Source organism: Bison bison, unplaced genomic scaffold, assembly GCF_000754665.1.
Source record: "Bison bison bison isolate TAMUID 2011002044 unplaced genomic scaffold, Bison_UMD1.0 scf7180017862979, whole genome shotgun sequence".
NCBI classification, from domain to species: Eukaryota; Metazoa; Chordata; class Mammalia; order Artiodactyla; family Bovidae; genus Bison; species Bison bison.
Genome location: NW_011493551.1, coordinates 1,065,790 through 1,085,770, shown reverse-complemented (window position 1 = coordinate 1,085,770; position 19,981 = coordinate 1,065,790). Strand labels below are relative to the sequence as shown.

At 41.4% G+C, this 19,981-nt stretch overlaps 1 protein-coding gene across 2 annotated transcripts in view; it reads left to right on the top strand.

Moving 5' to 3' along the window:
- The window catches only part of BLNK (B-cell linker), an 82,855-nt gene that overhangs the window by 8,661 nt on the left and 54,213 nt on the right, over positions 1-19,981 (top strand). For both annotated transcript variants that reach the window (XM_010833028.1, XM_010833029.1), the window contains exons 2-3: positions 14,373-14,438; positions 18,402-18,451. In XM_010833028.1, the coding sequence (XP_010831330.1) occupies positions 14,373-14,438; positions 18,402-18,451 (116 nt within the window). The remainder of the gene's footprint in view (positions 1-14,372; positions 14,439-18,401; positions 18,452-19,981) is intronic.

Sequence of the window (19,981 nt, the reverse complement as noted above, 5' to 3'; positions counted from 1 at the left end):
TTTTTTTTTTTTTTTTTGCTGAATTTTGGAATTAGGCAGACCTAGGTTTGACTACTTGCTCTGTACTCCATAGGTCTTGGTCTCTGAGAAGATTACTTAATTCTTTTCAGCCTCAGCTTTTCAGGAAAATGAGAATAATAATAAATAACATAATGCACTTTCGGTTGCACAGTCATGTCTGACTCTTTTCGAACCCACAGACTGTAGCCTGCCAGGCTTCTCTGTCCATGGGATTTCCCAGACAAGAATACTGGAGTGGGTTGCTCTTTCCTCCTCCAAGGGATCTTCCCAACCCAGGGATCCAACCCATGTCTGCTATATCTCTAGCATTGGCACATGGATTCTTTATCACTGAGTCACCTGGGAAGCCCATATAACATAATAAGGGTGTTGTAACCGTGAATGTATTAAATAGAGAGTAAGGGTTCTGAGAATGTCCCACAAATCCCTCCTGGCCTGGGCTCTGCTGTTGCCCCAAATTGTGTCTTTAGAGAGACTTCCTTCTGTGATAAAGCAGTATCTTAGAGTCCTGGCTCAAGATTAAACATCACTGTAATAGGTTCAGGCATTAAGCTCTTTGCCATCACTAACACCCAGGCCAGAATCTAACAGCTCATCGTGGGGGCAGAAAGCTGTGCTCTTCTGTCTCCCACACAGATGTGGCTCAATCTATGGTTGTTAGTTGAAAGAAGGGAACATTGTTCAGGAAAGTGGTGAAAAGAAGGTGAGAAAGGTCAGAGGAGGGAGACAACACCTAAATCGAGGGAGGCTATAACTAAAGTGCTTGGACAACAGGGTTAGAGGGCTGAGCTCAAAGGCAGAAAGAAATGTCCTCCCTCATTGACTATGCTGTTGTTTACAACTTTACTTGGTTCAAAACGTAAAAAGCTGCAGGGTGAAGAATAACCTTTTAAACATGTTTGGCATATTAATGACCATACCCAATCCTAGGCGGGAAGGAAACAGTCATTTTTAGCACAAACAACTACAGTAGATTCAAATACAAACATGAAAAACATACTTTCAAAAAGGAAAATGGCAAATGTAATACCAAACTGAAAACACCCTGGTGGCTCAGATGGTAAAGAACCTGCCTGCAATACGGGATTTGATCTCTGGTCAGGAAGATCCCTAAAGAGCTTCTTGAGCAGGATAAAAGAGGTGAGTGGAAAAGCGGACTTAAAACTCAACACTCAAAAAACTAAGATCATGGCATCCGATCCCATCACTTCATGGCAAATAGATGGGGGAAAAGTGGAAACAGTGGCAGATTTTATTTTCTTGGGCTCCAAAATCACTGCAAATTTGACCACAACCACAAAATTAAAAGACACTTGCTCCTTGGGAGAAAAGCTATGACAAACCTAGACAGTGTATTAAAAAGCAGAGACATCACTTTGCTGACAAAAGTCCATATAGTCAAAGCTATGGTTTTTCCACTAGTTATGTGCAGGTATGAGAGTTGGACCATAAAATAGGCTGAGTGCTGAAGAACTGATGCTTTTTAATTGTGCTGGAGAAGACTCTTGAGAGTCCCTTGGACTGCAAGGAGATCAAACCAATCAACCCTAAAGAAACTCAGTCTTGAATATTCATTGGAAGGACTGATGTTGAAGCTGAAGCTCCAATACTTTGGCCACCTGATGCAAAGAGCAGACTCACTGGAAAAGACCCAGACACTGGGAAAGATTGAGGGCAGGAGAAGGGGATGACAGAGGACGAGATGATTGGACGACATTAGTGACTCAACAGACATGAGTCTTCGCAAACTACAGGAGATGGTGAAGGACAGGGAAGCCCGTCATGCTGCAGTCCATGGGGTCACAAAGAGTAGGACACGACTGAGTGACTGAACAACAACACCACCAGCAAATCACTGGAAAACTGAGCCCTCTACATGTATGTGACTATTTTGCTTCTTAAATTGTCTTACACCCTGTTCATGGTCAAAGTTCTCTTTTTACAGCAGAAGACTTTTTTATTTCCTATTATCATCCTATCAACAGATTATCACAGTTATCCAACCAATCCCAGATGACTGAATCAAATTCATTTGATGAATGATGAAAACAATTCTTAACATGATTAAAACAAAAGTATTTGTGTGCCTCGAAAGTAAAGTAGGGGAAAAAACATCTGCTTTAAAATTGCTAGTAACTACTTAGTGGGTCTGAGGCTTCCTTTTGGGTTGATGAACTGTTCTGCAACGAGACAGTGGTGGTAATTGCACAGTACTGTGAATTTACTAAATTTACTTACTATTCACTAAGTTGAATATTGAAATAGTTGAATGAGGAATTTTTGGTAATAAAATTATTTTGTATATTTACTGTAAAATATTATATTATGGGGATACATGATCATTTCATTTGACCAATTAGATACTGTGTCAAAGTACTTTTTTAAAATGTATTATTGGGGAATTCCCTGACGGTCTGGTGGTGAGACTCAGCGTTCTCACTGCCAAGGGCCTGGGTTAGCTCCCCGGTCAGGGAACGAAGATCCCACAAGCTGAGCAGTGTGGCCACCCCACCACAAAAAATGTATTATTAATAAATGTTCCTGTAGGGTAAACATTTAAGAATGACAATGCTTCCTTCCACTTTAATCTCTACATATGATATTTTCCAATACTTTTTTCACTCAGATTCCAAAGAAATGATGAGCTTGAGGCAATTTTTTTTTTTTTAATGTATCAGAAATACCATTCTTGCAATATCACTCCTTGAAAATTTACTCCCTGAAAATATCTTTGTTTTTTGTTTTAGAAATGATTGCTCAGACAAGTGGGGTGTAACATGTAGACACAGCCAAGGTTCAATTTTCCCCCCACTAAGGTTAATTTTTTCTTTTAAACACGCCCCTTTTCCAGAATTACATTTTCAGAATTTTCTGAAAATGATTAGAATTACTTGTCATGCAGTCTTACAAATTTGAGAATCATCTGCTTTACACAATAATTTTCATGCTGTTAGAAGAAAGACTGTAAACATCACAAAATTCCAGCTGTCAGCACCTGGTTAGAACAAGAAACAAATCAGAGCCCTGCACAGTGACGGGGTTAGATAACATGACCTCCAGGGGCTCTTCCAAACCCAAGTGCCTTCTTGAATTTTTTTGCTTTCCACAACCTGTTTCCACATATTCTAGGAAGAAGTTTCCCTTTACCCCAGGTCCTCCATGCTATGTGGGTGAGTGAGAGCCAGCACCAGAGAGATGAAGGAAAGTGCTACATCCCTACAGACCCTTAAAATCAGGGAGCCGAGAGCCTGACACTTCTGCTGTCACATCAAGGGACAAATCTCCTAGGACCTCTGTACAGCGAATTTAACCTACTTTCCTGTCATCTCATCCATGTCAGGGCAGTGTGTCTCCTGCCTAACTGCCTCTGATAGGGTAAAGTGCACCAGGAGGTTTTTTTTTTGGAAAGGACTCAGGGTATTAGGATCCTCTTTATTCCTGGTTGTGCCAAGTCAGCCCAATTTCTGTCTGCTTATAACCGAGATCCGCCGTCTAGACACGTCAAAGACAACCACAAAGTATTTGCAGATCTCAGTGGGAAAAAAGAAATGGTAGTGTATGGAGAAACTTGCAAATTACTTTCTCTGGTTCCTAGGTGGTTAGTGAGACAACCCAGGCCGTGAGATGCTCACATAGAAGGTGCACAGATGCCCCCACTCCAGGACTCTTAAGTGGCCTTTCGGACTAGGGTGATGAGACGGGCGCATGGGGATAGGTACCCAGGTCTCCTTGCGGCTGAGCCCAGGCACTCTACTTCCGAGCACGGTCTGCACCTGAGAGCCCTTGCCATATTCCTTCCTGCCAGCTGCGTGTGCTGCCCTCTCTGTTTCTCCCTCCCCCTGCCTTCTGTCCCTTCCTCTTTCTTCTTTGCCCCTCCCTAAAGACCGAAACAAGCCCTGCAGAGCCCATGCAGTCTTCCAGCAACAAGTTGAGCAGGGAAGACTTGTAGCAGGGCAGCAGTGGGAGCACGTGTCCTCAGTAAACACCCCTTGGCTGGGGGAGGAACTGGATGCCTTCTCCAGGGACAGAGAGGAAGGTGCCCAAAGGGGCACATGCTGAAGCTGGCCATCCACCCTGGTGAGGGGCCAAGCTGAGACAAAGAAGCACACGTCACGCAGGGATGGTTGAGAGCATGGGTTCTGGAGTCGGATGGCCTGATTTCTAATCCCAGCTCTGTTGTTCACTAGTTGTAGGACCTGGGGCAAGTTGCTTCTCTGAGCAAGTATTTCCTCACTATAAAAGTTAAGATAATCACAACAATGTGAAGATACAATGTGTATGTGAATACACTACTGACTGTACACTCACTTAACACTAGTTATCATAAATTTAATGTTATGTGGTTATTTTTTAAATGGGATAACAATAGGACCTCTATCACCAGGCTGTGAGGGCTAGATGAGATAATACACGCAAAGTACCTGGCACACAACACATGCTCAGTGAGTGCGGGCATTCACTGCAGTGCCACTGAGTATCCATTTGACCACTGGCCTGGCTCCCTGGGCCTGGACTTGTAAGCATAGCTCTGGGCTGTGGTATAAACTGGAGGGCACATCCCTGCTGTGGAAAGGCTGGTTCTTGAACAGGAAACTTGGACCACATGCGGAAAGGATGGAGCGGCATGTGAGGGAAAGAGCTGGGGGAATCCTCAAAATTAATCTGGGGACAATGGCAGAATTTCTTTGGAATTTAATGTCCTCCCTTCCAAGAGGAGGTTGACCCAGGATATTCCTAAAGTCTCTCTCACCATCAGACTTCTGTGACTACCTTGATGACAGGCAAAACTAGGAGTTTTGGAGCTGTGTGGTCTGAGCCCAGCACTGGGGTCTCCTGGGCCTTGTATCTGCATCTGTGAATGGGGCTGGGGGAGACCTTACTCTCAGGAACATCTTGAGGTATCCTATGGTAGAAAGGACTTGCCAAAACTTCTGTGCCAGCTTCACCACGGACCGTTTCCAGAAGGAAGGGACTTCAGTTGCTGAATTCACAAATCTAAATATAACACCAGTAATGCCACAGGAAGGCTGGCCCGGAGGAAGCTGGGCCAGGCTGTGGGGAGGAGGGACGCTAGTGCGAGGACCAGGGCTGCTGAGTGCAAAAACAGAACAGTCACTCAAAAGCAGCATTCTGTTTCAAAATGACCGTCAGTAGCCACAGACTTCAGTTTTGAGACAGAAATTATCCAAAGGGAAATTATTTTGTGTGAATTAGAGATGCCCCCCCCAACCTGCACCTCCCACCTCCCGCCCCATCTGTCTCTCTCTGCCCTTCGGTCTGACACAGGTCAGATGTTTCTGTCGTGTGACATGGTGGCAGAAGGGACCTTCCTCCTACATCACCAGAGGCAGGGCTTGTGTCATAGCAGCTCTGAATCCACACGCGCCTTGCTTGGTTTGCTCACTGAATACTGTGGAATAACAAAACAAACACACGTCTTGCATAAAACAAATAAGATTAAATTTTAAGGGGAAGACCCTGCCCTCAAGTCAGTTGTTGTTTAGTCACTAAATTGTGCCCGACTTTTTGTGACACCTTGGACTATAGCCCACCAGGCTCCTCTGTCCACGGGATTCTCAAGGCAAAAATACTGGAGTGGGTTGCCATTCCTTTCTCCAGGGAATCTTCCCCACCCACGGATCGAACCTGAGTCTCCTGCACTGTAGGCAGATTTTTTACCATCTGAGCCATCAGGGAAGCCCCTAAAACGTTTAGTTGTATCCAAATTTTGAAGACCTTTGATTGCCAAGATAATGAGTGTGTACCTTATCCTGCAAGAAACTGGGAGACAGCAATGACTATCCATGAGTGGAGCGACATGATAAAAGGAGCAATTTAGGAAAATGAACCCGAAGAAGGGGAGAGGCTAAAGGGAAGGAGACAAGATGGGGGAACACAGAGGAATGGATAGAGAAGATGGGGTACATATATACAATGGACTGTTACTCAGCCATAAGATGAATGAAATAATGCCCACTTGCAGCAGCATGGATGGCCCTAGAGTTTGCCATACTGAGTGAAGTCAGACACAGAGAGAGACATATCATATGATATTGCTTATATGAGGGATCTAAGAAAAAATGATGCAAATGAACTTATTTACAAAACAGAAATGGACTCATAAACTTGGGAGAGTGAACTTGTGATGGCAGGGCAGACAGGCGAGGGGGGGGACAAATAGGGGGTTTGGGATTGACATGTACACACTGCTATATTTAAAGTGGATGACTGGCAGGGACCTACTGTGTCGCATAGGGAACACTGATCAATATTGTGTGGCAATCTGAATGGAAGGAGAATTTGAAAGGGAGTAGATACATGTGTATAACTGAGTTGCTTTGCTGTACACCTGAACCTAGCACAGAATTGTTTATCAACTATACTTGAATATAACATTAAAAGTTTTTTTTTAAGAAAAGATGGGTTGGAGCACTGGCGTAGTCTATCATCCTGAGATCACAGTGGCTGTAGCTGTAGGAGTGAACAGGAGGGTAAAGAGAAGGGTAAAATTTGTCTAAATATGAATTGATATAACTAGTGATAGGAGATGAATAGTCAGAGAAAAAGTGAAAAAAAAGTTGGAAATTTCAAGAACACCAGATTATTTAATTACTTATTAAATTTAATAACAAAATATACCATAAAATGACTAGTAGCATCTTAAAAATAAGTCCTGAGTCAATAAGTGAGATCATTAAAACTCCTGAAAAAGGAGGAAGTCAGCTAAGCAGACCTAGTGATGATCACTGCATTTTAAAAAATCTGTTCATAGTATGAAGTGGTCAGAGACTGGATTTTTTTTTTTTCCTCTATATATACACCAAAGAACGCATTAGAGATTTCTACTCCAAATTGATCTTAGAAACATATAAGATGGAGATACCAGGCCAGTTGTGAGGAGAGCACAGATAGATGTCCTAAGAGTACCCAACCGAGTAGATGTAGATAATTCACAGGCAGTCATCTGGGCAGTTCAGAGAGAGGCTGAATAACTCTCGGTCAAGACAAAAAGCCAGGCTTGGTTCAGCAGACATTGGAGAACTGCTGTAGGCCCTAGAAGAGAGAGCAGCCTGGTGAAAGCTGGGTTTTAGAAACATGAGCTGAATAGACCCTGACAAGCCTTCAGAGCATGGACTGGAGAGGCACAGTGCCAGAGGCAGCTTTTTCCTGATGTGAAGGGGAAGCTGTAGGCTTGGATATTGGTTGCAGGAGAAGGACCAGCCCTGTGCATACTGAAAGGATGAAGCTCCAGATCTGGGCTCGAGGTTAGGATGTGGGGATGAAGAAGGAGCAAGGATTTGCCTTGTTCTTTTTGTTTGTGAAGAGTTGCTTGAATATGAAACCTTCTTTAATCCATTCCTAAATCCAGATTAAATAGGGATTTTCTCAGATAAACATTGCTTTGCAGTCCACCTTTTCTCGAAAAACAGTGAAAAAAACATCATAAAGTTTGCTTTCTCATGGTTCTCTGTGAGTGCACTGAGCTAAAAACAAGATATTTTCTGGTTTTTTTCTACAAAACTTTAAAGAAAGCACTTCTTGCAGATGATACCATCTTTCAAATCATCTATATTTAATAAAAATTATTAGAAAGGTATTAATGAAATATGACTTTACTTGGAGAACTCTTTGATGGTCTGGCCATATGCAACTGCCTTTCCAGTGAACTTCATGCCCATCCTGCTTCTAGTAGAGCTCTGCATCCCACCAGTCCCTCCTTCCATGCCAATCAGCCATGCTAGGGAGCATTTTCAGTCAACCATCCCTGCCACTACCAAAAAACAAAAACAAACGAAAAAACACCCCAGAACCGCCAACAACAGCAATAATAAAAACCAATTCTGGAGTACCTTCCGGTCTGGAGAATATCTATCCAAGCTCGTTCTACAATGACCATCTATTGCTTACAGCTGCCATTATAGTGGCATACAAAATGGTTTTACTGTCCTAAAAATCCTCTGTCTCACCTACTTATCTTTCCTTCCCTCTTCCTGAACTCCTGACAACCACTAATCTTTTTACTGTCTCTATGGTTTTGTCTTTTCCAAATTCCAGGTGGAATCATACCTTATGTAGTCTTTTCAAACTGAATTCTTTGACATATATCACATTTTTAATCAGAAATCATCAGAAATTAAAAACTATGCAACGTATGCAACCAGCCACTATTTGCTTCTGAGTCCAAAAAGAAAAGAAAAATGGTTATCTTTTGCCATTCAAATTACACCAGTCCTATCCCTCTTTTACAGACTCCCTGCCCCTGGGATTCTGGGAGTCCCAGGCTGCTTGTACCTCCCACATCTTCCCCCTGGCTCTCGCCTATCTCCAGATCCATTCACCACTCTCCTAGGAGCCATCCTGGTGCAGATGGCATCCTCTAGGTTCCATCTGGATTTCTTGGGCTCCTTCCACCTCTGGCCACAGACTCATCCCTTATTTCCTCACAGTCCTAAGAGAGTTATGAATGTGTAATAAAACTTCACTGAAGTTTGAGGAATAAGAAAAGGGAAGTACATCACAAAGAATGATTTATTTTTGTTACTAGTCAAGGCTTCACTCAGTGTCCTGGACCCTACCTCAGGCTCTCTCTGCTTTGCTCCCAGCCAGAGAACACTTCAAATGCCAGCTCGCTTCTGCATGGTGAGAGTGAGTGCTTCTAGGAGTCAACTCAACCTGTAGTCGAGGGACCAGCAACCAGGAGGCCCAAAGAAGACAGGAGACATCCTGATACCAGAGCCCAAGACTTGTCTACCACATCCTCATTTCCCTCACTTGCAGTTTCTAGACTGGAGTCTTTGCAGGATGAGCGACAGTGAGGCTGCCCATCCCCCACAGATGGGGCTATGGCCGTGTCTTAGTCCTAACAGCACCACATTCTATGTTCTTCCATGTTAGAGCACCGTATTAGGAATGGCAACATCTCAGCCAGGTTCTCTGCTGGGAGCAGGTCTGCTAGCTTTTGGATTATTGCACAGCGTGAGGGGCACATAGGCCCTTTATCTCCACTCTGCAGCTGCTGCAAACTATGGTTCAAGAAAAAAGCATATGACTATAAAATAAACAAAAATACACAGGCACCAGGTAGTCTAAATTCACACAGAGAAAAATCAAGTCCGGTAAAGAAGTGACCATCTAGTAAAGCATGCGTCCAGATTGGGTTACCCAACTGACCAATCAGTTTCTCTGCCTGAAACTCTGCACTTGAGTTAATGAGGACTTTAATTTTCTGCAAGCAGGTATTTGCTTTATTTGGCACAACTGAAAGGTTTGCAGTGGAAAAGGGTATGATCATCACAGCAACAACAATCACAGTGGTGCTCAAAGGGTGGGCTCCCAACAGGTAGAGTCAGCGCCACCTGGGGACTTGTAGGAAATGCAAAATCTCCAGCCCCACCACAGACCTGCCCAATCAGAAACCTCAGGGGTTGGAGGGAAACTCTGGGTTTCCAAGGACCTCTGGGTGATTCTGGTGTAGTTTAGTGTGAGAACCACCGGTCTGCCAGATTCTAAAGCCTCTAAACTCTTCTTTGAAGACAAAAAACTGCTCGTAACTTTCAAACAATGATCTTTCCTCTCTCAAGACATCATGGGATCTAAATGAGATCCTGGTTCAGTCAGGGCCACATTACTCCAGTGTGTTGGTAAATAGCTAAGTTCATTGATATTAACCCAAAAGCTTGAGAAAAAATTTAAAACAACAGGAAAGGAGAGAATATAATATTCAACTTGGTTTATATAAGGAATAATAATTATTTATATGACCTGCTCACTATTTTGAGTGTGAAAATGTCATACTGCTTAAAAATAACATATTAATGCTGTTTTAAAATGTAGATACGTGTAGATAAGCTTTGTCCTTCATTGTATTTTGTTAACATAAGCATGGCTATCTCTTCACAACTTTAAAAGATGAGAACACTGAGATCCCATTATCCTTCTCCTAGCCTTGCAAGGATATCTCTGAAAGGGATAATCAAAGTGCAGCTACTTTATGCCTTACCTATTTTCACCCCCACACAGCTTATCACAGTGAAACAACTGTCGTTCAACTCAAGAGCATCTTCTCCTGAAACAGTCCAGTTGCACATTTCTTTGCTATTGCATATCCTCCAAGTTGTGCTAGAGGACAAAAAGTGCTCCAGAATGGAGCAGAAGGTACTAAAGAAGGCAGCAAAAGCTGTGCACCAGACCGTGTGTGAAGAGTTGATAAAGGGAGCTGAGGGCATCACCACATCTTCTTGGTCTGGGGGATGCCGACTTGTACCACGTAACAAGGTTGGCAGCTGAAACTGAGCAGTCTGTGGATGGCAGGATTTGAGTGAATGAGATGCAGAGGGAGGAAAAAAATTTAAACACAAAACATGTAGTTTGTGAAAAAATTCAACCATTTGCTAAAATTATAGATTATAATTATTTTAATAATCTATCAGTTCAGTCGCTCAGTCGTGTCTGACTTTTTGTGATCCCATGAACTGCTATAATTAAAAGTAATTATGAAATGCCAAGAAGCATCAACTACCTAGCTGAATAATTGAAAAAATTACATCAAACTTTTTTGCAACAATTTACATGTGACTATTTACACCTACAGCAAAGTCAGTTATACAAATCAGCCTCTGGCTCCCTGTTACTCTGCCTGTGTCCCACTCTTCAGGAACCTCTGATAGGATCCTTCACTCCGATTCATTTTGCCCTTCAATCCAGTTAGGCATTAAGTGGGGTAAAGACATTCCACTTGGTTATAGCTGGCTTACAACTAGAGTGCCCTCTGCTCCCCACTTGAAATTATTCAGTTTCTTCCTAATCAATCCATTTCCGTCTGTCTCTCAGTCTCACTTCCTCTCTACTCCTACACCTCCTATCTTCCCCGCCTCCCCACTCCTCTATCTCACAGGTTCTCTACAGTTCCTCAGCAAAAGGAGAAAAGGGTTTGCACGGGATGTATGTGAACAAATTCTAGAATGCTATATGCTTCTGAGGCAACTTAAAGTCCAGCTGGAAGGACGCGCCTGTGTGTCTCTGCTGGACCAGGTGGTCCTCTTCTCTCTCATCCATCCTGTTCTCTCCGCTGCTGAGCCTGGTGCTTAGCTGAGCTCTCATACGTGTGGAATCAACACACCCAGCCTCCTTTACTGGTGATGTAAGATATGGTCTCATTTCCTTTGTTATGCAAACGATGAAATGGCACTGACCTTCTCATATTCAAACTTGAACCCCTCACTGGGTTGCCCAGTCATGTAGATAATTCTCCAAGGTGTAGCCTCAAGAAGTCTCTCTTATCTTTCTACTCCACCCTCCAGCTTGTCTTCCCACTGCGATCCACCCCTCAGTGCCAATGGAACACACTTTCCCCATAGCCCGATCAAAGCTGGGCTACAACTCCTGACAGGATACCATTGAAGATTTGGGGACAATAAAGGGAATTATCTCATTGAAAAGGGCTACCGATGGCACCGCAGATGGCTCTTCTCAGAGCAGAGGCCCAGACCCAGTCTCGGGTTCAGGGCCACATACCTCCCCACCCCTCCAGCTTCACACTGTAGAAAAACCCTCAGGTTTGTCTATGCTTTTCAGGTCTACAGGTCCGAACAATCATTAGACCTAGAAGGGAAAAGAGCTCCCCTACATGCCCAATCTACATTACCATTTCTTGTTTGACAATCTCCCTTTTCCCAAGATAGTTGAGAGTAGGAATGTCCACTGTGCAGTAAATGTCCCATCACCATGATGTCTGACGGCCCTCAGGAAATAGCTACAGCAGAACAACAGGAGAGTTGTTGTTGTTCAGTCATTAAGTCGTGTCTGACTCTGCAATCCCATGGACTGCAGCACACCAGGCTTTTCTGTTCCTCACTAGCTCCCAGAGTTTGCTCAAATTCACGTCCATTGAATCGGTGATGTTATCTAGCCATCTCATCCTTTGTCACCTCCTTCTTTGCCTGCCCTAAGTCTTTCCCAGCATCAGGGTCTTTTCCAGTGAGTCAGTTGTTCACATCAGGTGGCCAAAGTATTTGAGCTTCAGCATCAGTCCTTCCAATGAATATTCAGGGTTGATTTCCTTTAAGATTGGCTGGTTTGGTCTCCTTGCTGGTCCAAGGAACTCTTAAGAGTCTTCTTCAGCACTACAATTCAAAAGCATCAATTCTTCAGTGCTCAATCTTCTTTGTGGTCCAACTCTCACATCTGTACAGGATTACTGGAAAAAACTAGGTTAATTTCAGCCTGAAATTAACACTTAGTGGGGGAGGCCAACAGGTCAGGCCAGGCAGAGTTCCTCTGACAAGCTGTTCTCTCATCCTCTCTAATGCTCCATCCCTATACCAAAAAGCTTTGCAGCATATACATTGTAAATCCATACATAGCCCAAGAGAATATTTCTCCCAGATTCCAGTTCCTGTCAACAGGATTTCGTACGCCTATGCTAAGCTTAACTGTGTATCACTCTTCATAACAGCTAATAGACAGCCTAGCTCCCAGAGTGAGAGAAATCCTCATTTTTTTAATGGAAAAACTCCATTTCCTCCTGGAACAATGGCTATATACAAGCTTGTTGTGAGCTCAGTCATGTCCAGTTCTTTGCTGCTCCATAGACTGTAGACCGCCAGGCTCCTCTCTTCATGGTATTTTCCAAGCAAGAATACTGGAGTGGTTGTCACTTCCTACTCCAGGGGATCTCCCAACCCAGGGATTGGACTGGTGCTTCTTGCATCTCCTGCACTGGCAGGCAGATTCTTTACCACTAGTGCCACATCGGAAGCCCCATATACAAGCTTTGTATTTCATTAACTAAAATGCCCAATGAAATTGTTTTCTCAGAAGAAAGGAAAGCCTTCCCTGAAAGGTAAATTCATATATGTTACTCTTTCAAGGCAGAACCATGTGAAATTTTATTTAGATGTATTTTAAATTAGAAAGTCATTATGAAGAAAATAAAACATGGTCCTATAGGCTGAACTTTTTTCTAATTCATAAATTTTTCTAATTACAATTGGCCTTGTAACAACCATGTAACAATTTTTTGCATATCCTTCTACAAAGCTATGTACATACCAGCACACATGTATATATGTCTTTTTTTCCTACAAAAAACATAGGAAAACATAGAAACATTCTTTCTTTTCTTTCGTCTCATCCTCCATTTTCATTTAACTTAATAATATCTCAAGATTTTTTTTTACATATTAGCAATAGAGATGTATTTTTTTTTATAGCCTGTGGTATTCCGTTTATGGCTTTATCAGTGTGTATTTAAGAAGTTCCCTTTTAATAATCAGTGGGCATTTAGGTTGTTTCCAGGTGTTTTGGTGGGAGAGGCAGAAAGGATTAGAGCTATTACCCCTATCTGGAATAAACATTCTGATATGTATGTTTGTATAGTTTGTGACTATGTTCATAAGGTAAATTTCTAGCAGTGGAACTTCCAGGTCAAGAGGCAAGGTGGTTTTTCATTTTGACAGATATTGATTGTACTAATTTATATTCCCAAGAATATCTGTATTTTTATATACTTGCCAACCGTGGAGATTATTATACTTATTAAGTTTTGCCAGTCTGGTAATCAGAATATTATACCTCATTATTCCCATTTAAATTTCTTTAAATATAAGTGATATTAAATAACTTTTTATTGATCTGTTGGTCACTTGTATTTTTTTTTTCTGTTAGCTCTGTGTTCACATCTTTTGCTCATTTTTCTATTGAATTGTTAAACATTTTTTTTTACTGAGTTGTAAGATGCTTTTTTACTCAAAACATGTAGTTCTTCTTATATGTGCTGCAAACGTTTCTTCCAACATGTATTTATCTTTTGATTTTGTGCACATTACTTTTTGCTCTGCAGAAGTTTCAAATATTTATGCAACCAGACTCATTCATCAGTTTCTTTATGACTTCTGTGTATGTACAACTTTTAAGTGACAATTTTTCCAGATTCTGCCTAGTAAAGTTAACCTGCTCACAAAAAATCTTAAGCCTGATTTCTGTCTATACTGTGTTCTTCAAGGTAGCTCCATCTTTGTATGGTCTGAGGACAGTAAGTGATAAATGGTGAGGCTTCTGATAGCTTATGACTCCTCAGAACAGACATAGCTGGGAGTCAGAATTTCTCCTAGAGCCTGAGACTGACCCAGACTTCAGTGGGTCAATGCATGGCCCGATGACCACACTCCTTATAGACTCAGTCACACCTTCCCTCGGCTCAGGTAGTAAATGGCCAGCTTAATTGAATACAATATAATTCATGCTATTTGGGGGTTTATTTATTTGGGGCCTTCTTCTTGTACTCAAGAAGGATAGAAGACTTAAAAATCAACCAGTTATTAATATTTTATGTTTCATTTCATTTCATACAGGCAACTTCAAAAGATGGTCCACGATATCAAGAACAATGAAGGCGGAATAATGAACAAGATCAAAAAGTAAGTCAGATGCCACAGCACTATGTGAGCACTTATTTATGTAAATAACATCTTATGCCAGCCTGCAGTAAGTGGGAGAAAACGAAGTTCCCTGTTACCCGGGTGAGGAATGACAACCTCTCTAGCATGTGACACTTTCTTACTCATGGCTAGAGTCATGGTGGTCAGACCCGCACTCAGGAAACATGGTGAATGAATGGCTGGTACTTAGGCACCTTGCTTTTCTCTCTCACTCCTGGACAGCTGAGTTATGTCATTCAAGGTGCTTGGCAAACATCAAAAGAGACGTTTATAGAAGCCAGACAATCAGCTTCTTTGACCACTTAGCTAAGGGCCACTAGGATGCGTTTCTGTTTTGGAGAAATTCAAAAGAGAAATTGCAAGAACACAGCCTGATTTCTTTAGGATGCCACAACTGTTTTCCATATTTTGATTTCTGCTTTTTCAATTATGACCTTAAAATGGTGTTTTCAATCGACACTTGGAGAAGGGAAGTTAGAATTCCAAATCTTCCTACACATACACACACACAGACACATACCTCTAAGGTTTTGTTTTTGTTTTTGCAGAGAATAGAAATTGTACATTATGCATACCTGAATTTGCCACTCGAAATTAACTCAAGAGGAAGGGGGAAATGGTACTCTGTTAAGTTTTTGTTTAAGGCTTTTTTGTTTTTATGAAAGTAATACAGATTCACTAGGAGAAAAAAATCAAAGAGTTCAGAATTGCATGAAGTAAAAATCTCTCACCTTCTCCTACTCCCACCCTAACCTGCTCCCCAGAAGTGGGCATAGCATGAGTGAGTTTGGTATAAATATCTGTATGTATATGTTTACACACACACATACACACATTGGCATAGTTGTAGTCCCTAAATATACATTACATACATGCATACAGTTTCATCATGAGTGGCATCGTGCCACACACACATTCTACCAAGTTGCTTTGTTTGTTGGTTTTAATTAATGCTATATAGTGGGCATTTTTATTTGTTAGCACATAAAAATAACCATAAATGTTTTAAACAGATCATGAATAGTCTACTATAAATATATTATCATTTATTTAACCAGCTATATACTGGCGGATTTCTTTGAAGTAGGAGTTTAAATGTACATTTTGGAAGACAATTTGATAATATCTATGAAAGTTTTATGGCCATTTCTTTTAGTTTACCTGTCATAAATAATACTTCAATAAATATCCTGTGCAGACTTTTGAGTATACCAGAAAACTAATGAAGTGAAATCTCTAGTTTCTGGATAGGATTTGTGCCCTTGAGATTTTGGTTGATATTACCAAATTGCTGCCCCCAAAGTTTGTACCACTGGTTGGTGGTGGTTTAGTCATTAAGTCGTGCCCGAGTCTTGCAACCTCATGAATGGTAGCCTGCCAGGTGCCTCTGTCCATGGGGTTCTCCAAGCAAGAATACTGAAGTGGGTTGCCATTTCCTTCTCTAGGGGATCTTCCCAACTTAGGAACTGAACTTCCCAACTTAGGTCTCCTGAATTGCAGGTGCTACGAACAGTGGATAAAAGTTCACTTCCTTGTAACTTTAGAGCAGAGTACTTTTTTTCTCTTTTGGCCTTTGCTAAACTTAAGAGTAATAAATCACTTTTCATGGTGTTTTTAGGCTATACAATGTAAATGAGTTTCAATATGTGTAACTGGTCATCACAAAATAGTTAAAATGATCTTCTGCTTGAGGGACAGTGGTCATCTCATACAGGAGAAAAACCTGTCTTCATGGTCTCTCCTATGACTGGGAGATGTGTGTGTGACTATTTTCATTTCTTATTTCTAATACATATAGAATCTCATTGAAATAGAGAACCCTGCCAGTCATTGTTTCCATCACTAGCAATTCTAGACTAATTATCTCACAATTGCCAATTTTACAATATACCAATTCTTTCAATAATATGAAGCCTTTGTATAAAATGTCTCCTTATTCAATTTACAGCAGCCATGGAGCTCAAATTTTCCCAGATAATTTCTATTTCATTCTGTCCACTATCCCCTAATACTTGACAAACTGTGTTTTTTTCTCTGTTTGGAAAATATGACTGCCCCAGTCATCACCCTGGTGAAGTCAATGGCTCTTTTAGGTTAAAGTGCCCCAAACTTAGGCTCTGGCTCAAAACCAAGCCACAGGTGCCACCTTCAAAGGAGGAAGCACAGTTGAGCACACTGGTTTCCTAACACGAGAGCATGACAGAGTTGTCACCAGTTCATGGGTGAATGAGAAAAGAAGGCCTGTAAAGAGTTGAGGGTTGGCGTGCAGCTGCTGGTTCCTCAATGAGGCCCAAACGACACCTCTTATCTCTGGTCGATGTTCAGTGATCAAGGATCCTCTCTTGAATTGCTCCTTTATTCTGAGATGATGACCTCACACTTTGGGGTATTAAAATATACTTTCTTTTCCTTTTTTGAAAAGACAGCAATCATATATAATGGTTGGTTTGTGCTTTTTGAAATCTTACTGTTCCATGAACAGACCTGGCACCAGATCCAGTTTTGTTTTTGTTTTTCTTCCCTTCCCTTCCTTTCTTCCTTCCTCCATAGACAGTCCCTCTCTCTGGACCTCATCCTAGGTCTAACAACAATGTCTTCCCAGCATGCCCTTTTGGCTTGCTGAGAATTGAATGAAACAATAGCTAGGAGAGTCTTTAGGAAACAAAAAATAATTTCTAGGCAAATATAATTAATCTTATTTTTGCAACATTACAGTTCTGGTTTATCAGCCTTTTTTTTTTTTTTTTTTGTAATCAAGCATGATTTTCTGTACCACCTTTTTCCCCCCAAATGAAATATTTTTGTATGTAATGGTTACCTTGTGTGTGTGTGTGTGTGTGTGTGTGTGCTCTAAGTCACTTCAATGGTGTCCAACTCTTTGCGACCCCATGGACTGTATCCCTCCAAGATCCTCTGTCCATGGGATTCTTCAGGCAAGAGTACTGGAGTGGGTTCACACCCTCCTCCAGGGGATCTTCTCAACCCAGGGATTGAACCTGTGTCTCTTGTGTCTCCGCATTGGTAGGCGAGTTCTTTACCACTAGTTCCATCTAGGAAGCCCCAGTGATTAGCTTATATACAGCTTAAGTAAACAGATGTGATGTTTTAGTAAATGAAGGCTACTGGGTTTTATATAGGTTTTATTTATATATGTCTAAATTTCACTAAGCAAAGCATTCTTACATAACATGCTAACTATTATTAAAAATAATAACTTACTACAAACCTTACACATTTCAAATAATGGAAGGGAAAGCATTGTCAAAAGTTATAAAAAGTCTAAAAACTGGGATACGTTTTGAAATGTAATTTTAGTTTTTTCCTTTTAATGAATGGGAAAGCTTTGTGAATATTCAGAACATATGTATATGCATAAATATAGTAGTTTTGAGAGTGCTTGAAACAATTCAGCTTTTATCTAAACATCACAATTCTCAACCTGGAGACACTCACTGCTCACTTATTTGACATTTTTTTCAACAGTACAAAAAATAATTTCATCCCAACCTACGACATTTTAGTTCAGCATTTTAGCTGATTATAGCTAATTTTTCTTATTATTTAAAGCATTTACTGAATTATTTATTAAAATAGAGTTCATCTTCTCTTACCTTCCTATCAAACCAATCAACATTTATTGTCCTCGAATCTCTGATCTCTGGACTTACTAGTATTCCTGACCTCTCAGAGCCCTTTCACCTCCCGACCTCACCTTTGCCGAGTTTCAGCCACACTGTGCACTGAGGGGGAGGGGCAGAGGCAGGAAATGCTGGCTAATGGCTTCACTACATTTACAGTACATTTAGTTTTTCAGTGTGATGGGTTCAAAAGAAGCCATTATTCTGTTAGTTATCTACCCATTATCTCTAAACCTGCTTCTATTATGGGCCTTGACAACAGCTGTCCTACTCACTGATCATCTGTCTAATTTGTTATCTACAGGCTGAAAGTCAAAGCACCTCCAAGTGTTCCTCGGAGGGACTATGCCCCAGGTAAGAGTATTTCTAAACTACTTGGACTCTTGACTAACCTAATGTTCATAATTCCTTCTTGAAAAGGGAACACTGTTCTACTCATTTGAAAACAAAAGAGCCCATTCTAATTTTAAGAGTAATCTGACTATACTGGAGATATAATGGTCCTTCTATCTGTCCATCCATCCACCCATCCATCCATCCACTCATCTATTGATCAAATATGTATTAAGCAACTTCCATGTGACAGGCATATACAGAGTCTTAGGTAAAAATACAATGAAAATAAGACAGATATGGTCTCCATACTCACAGAATATATAGTCTAGAAGGGAAGATAGATGATTTTAAAAGCAATTACAATTCAGTGTGATGGGGAAGCACAAAGTTCTATGGAAGTACATAGCAACAGTATCTAATCCAATTTGAGGTGGAGAATGTGGCGAAAGTAGGGAATGGAAGGCTTCCTAGATAGAGAATTGTTAAAACAGATACTTGAGGGTCCATGAGGTTGGGGGCGGGGCAAGGGAGGGGGAGCACAGGGTACGTGGAATAAATTCCTGATGGCACACAGTTACTCAATCTTCTCCAAGTTTTAGCCCTGCAACCCCATTCCAACTAGGATTAACTTTGTCAGGAGAGAGGAGTTAGCCTGGAGATGGGTAGGTTTATGACAACAGAAAGCTAAGTACACCAAAACCTTTGACTGTGTGGATCACAACAAACTGTGGAAAATTCTTCAAGAGAGGGGAATACCAGACCACCTGACCTGCCTCCTGAGAAATCTGTTTGCAGGTCAAGAAGCAACAGTTAGAACTGGACATGGAACAACAGGCTGGTTCCAAATCGGGAAAGGAGTTCGTCAAGGCTGTATATTGTCACCCTGCTTATTTAACGTATATGCAGAGTACATCATGAGAAACACTGGGCTTGAGAAAGCACAAGCTGGAATCAAGATTTCCAGGAGAAATATCAATAACCTCAGATATGCAGATAACACCACTCTTATGGCAGAAAGCGAAGAACTAAAGAGCCTCTTGATGAAAGTGAAAGAGGAGAGTGAAAAAGTTGGTTTAAAACTCAACATTCGGAAAACTAAGATCATGGCATCCAGTCCCATCAGTTCATGGCAAATAGATGGGGAAACAGTGAGAGACTTTATTTTTTAGGGCTCCACAATCACTGTAGATGTTCCTTGGAAGAAAAGCTATGACCAACCTAGACAGCATATTAAAAAGCAGAGATATTACTTTGCCAACAAAAGTCCATCTAGTCAAAGCTATGGTTTTTCCAGTAGTCATGTATGGATGTGAGAGTTGGACTATAAAGAAAGCTGAGCACTGAAGAATTGATGCTTTTGAATTGTGGTGTTGGAGAAGACTCTTGAGAGTCCCTTGGACTGCAAGGAGATCCAACCAGTCCATCCTAAAGGAAATCAATCCTGGATATTCATTGGAAGGACTGATGTTGAAGCTGAAACTCCAATTCTTTGGCCACCTGATGCAAAGAACTGACTCATTTGAAAAGACCCTGATGCTGGGAAAGATT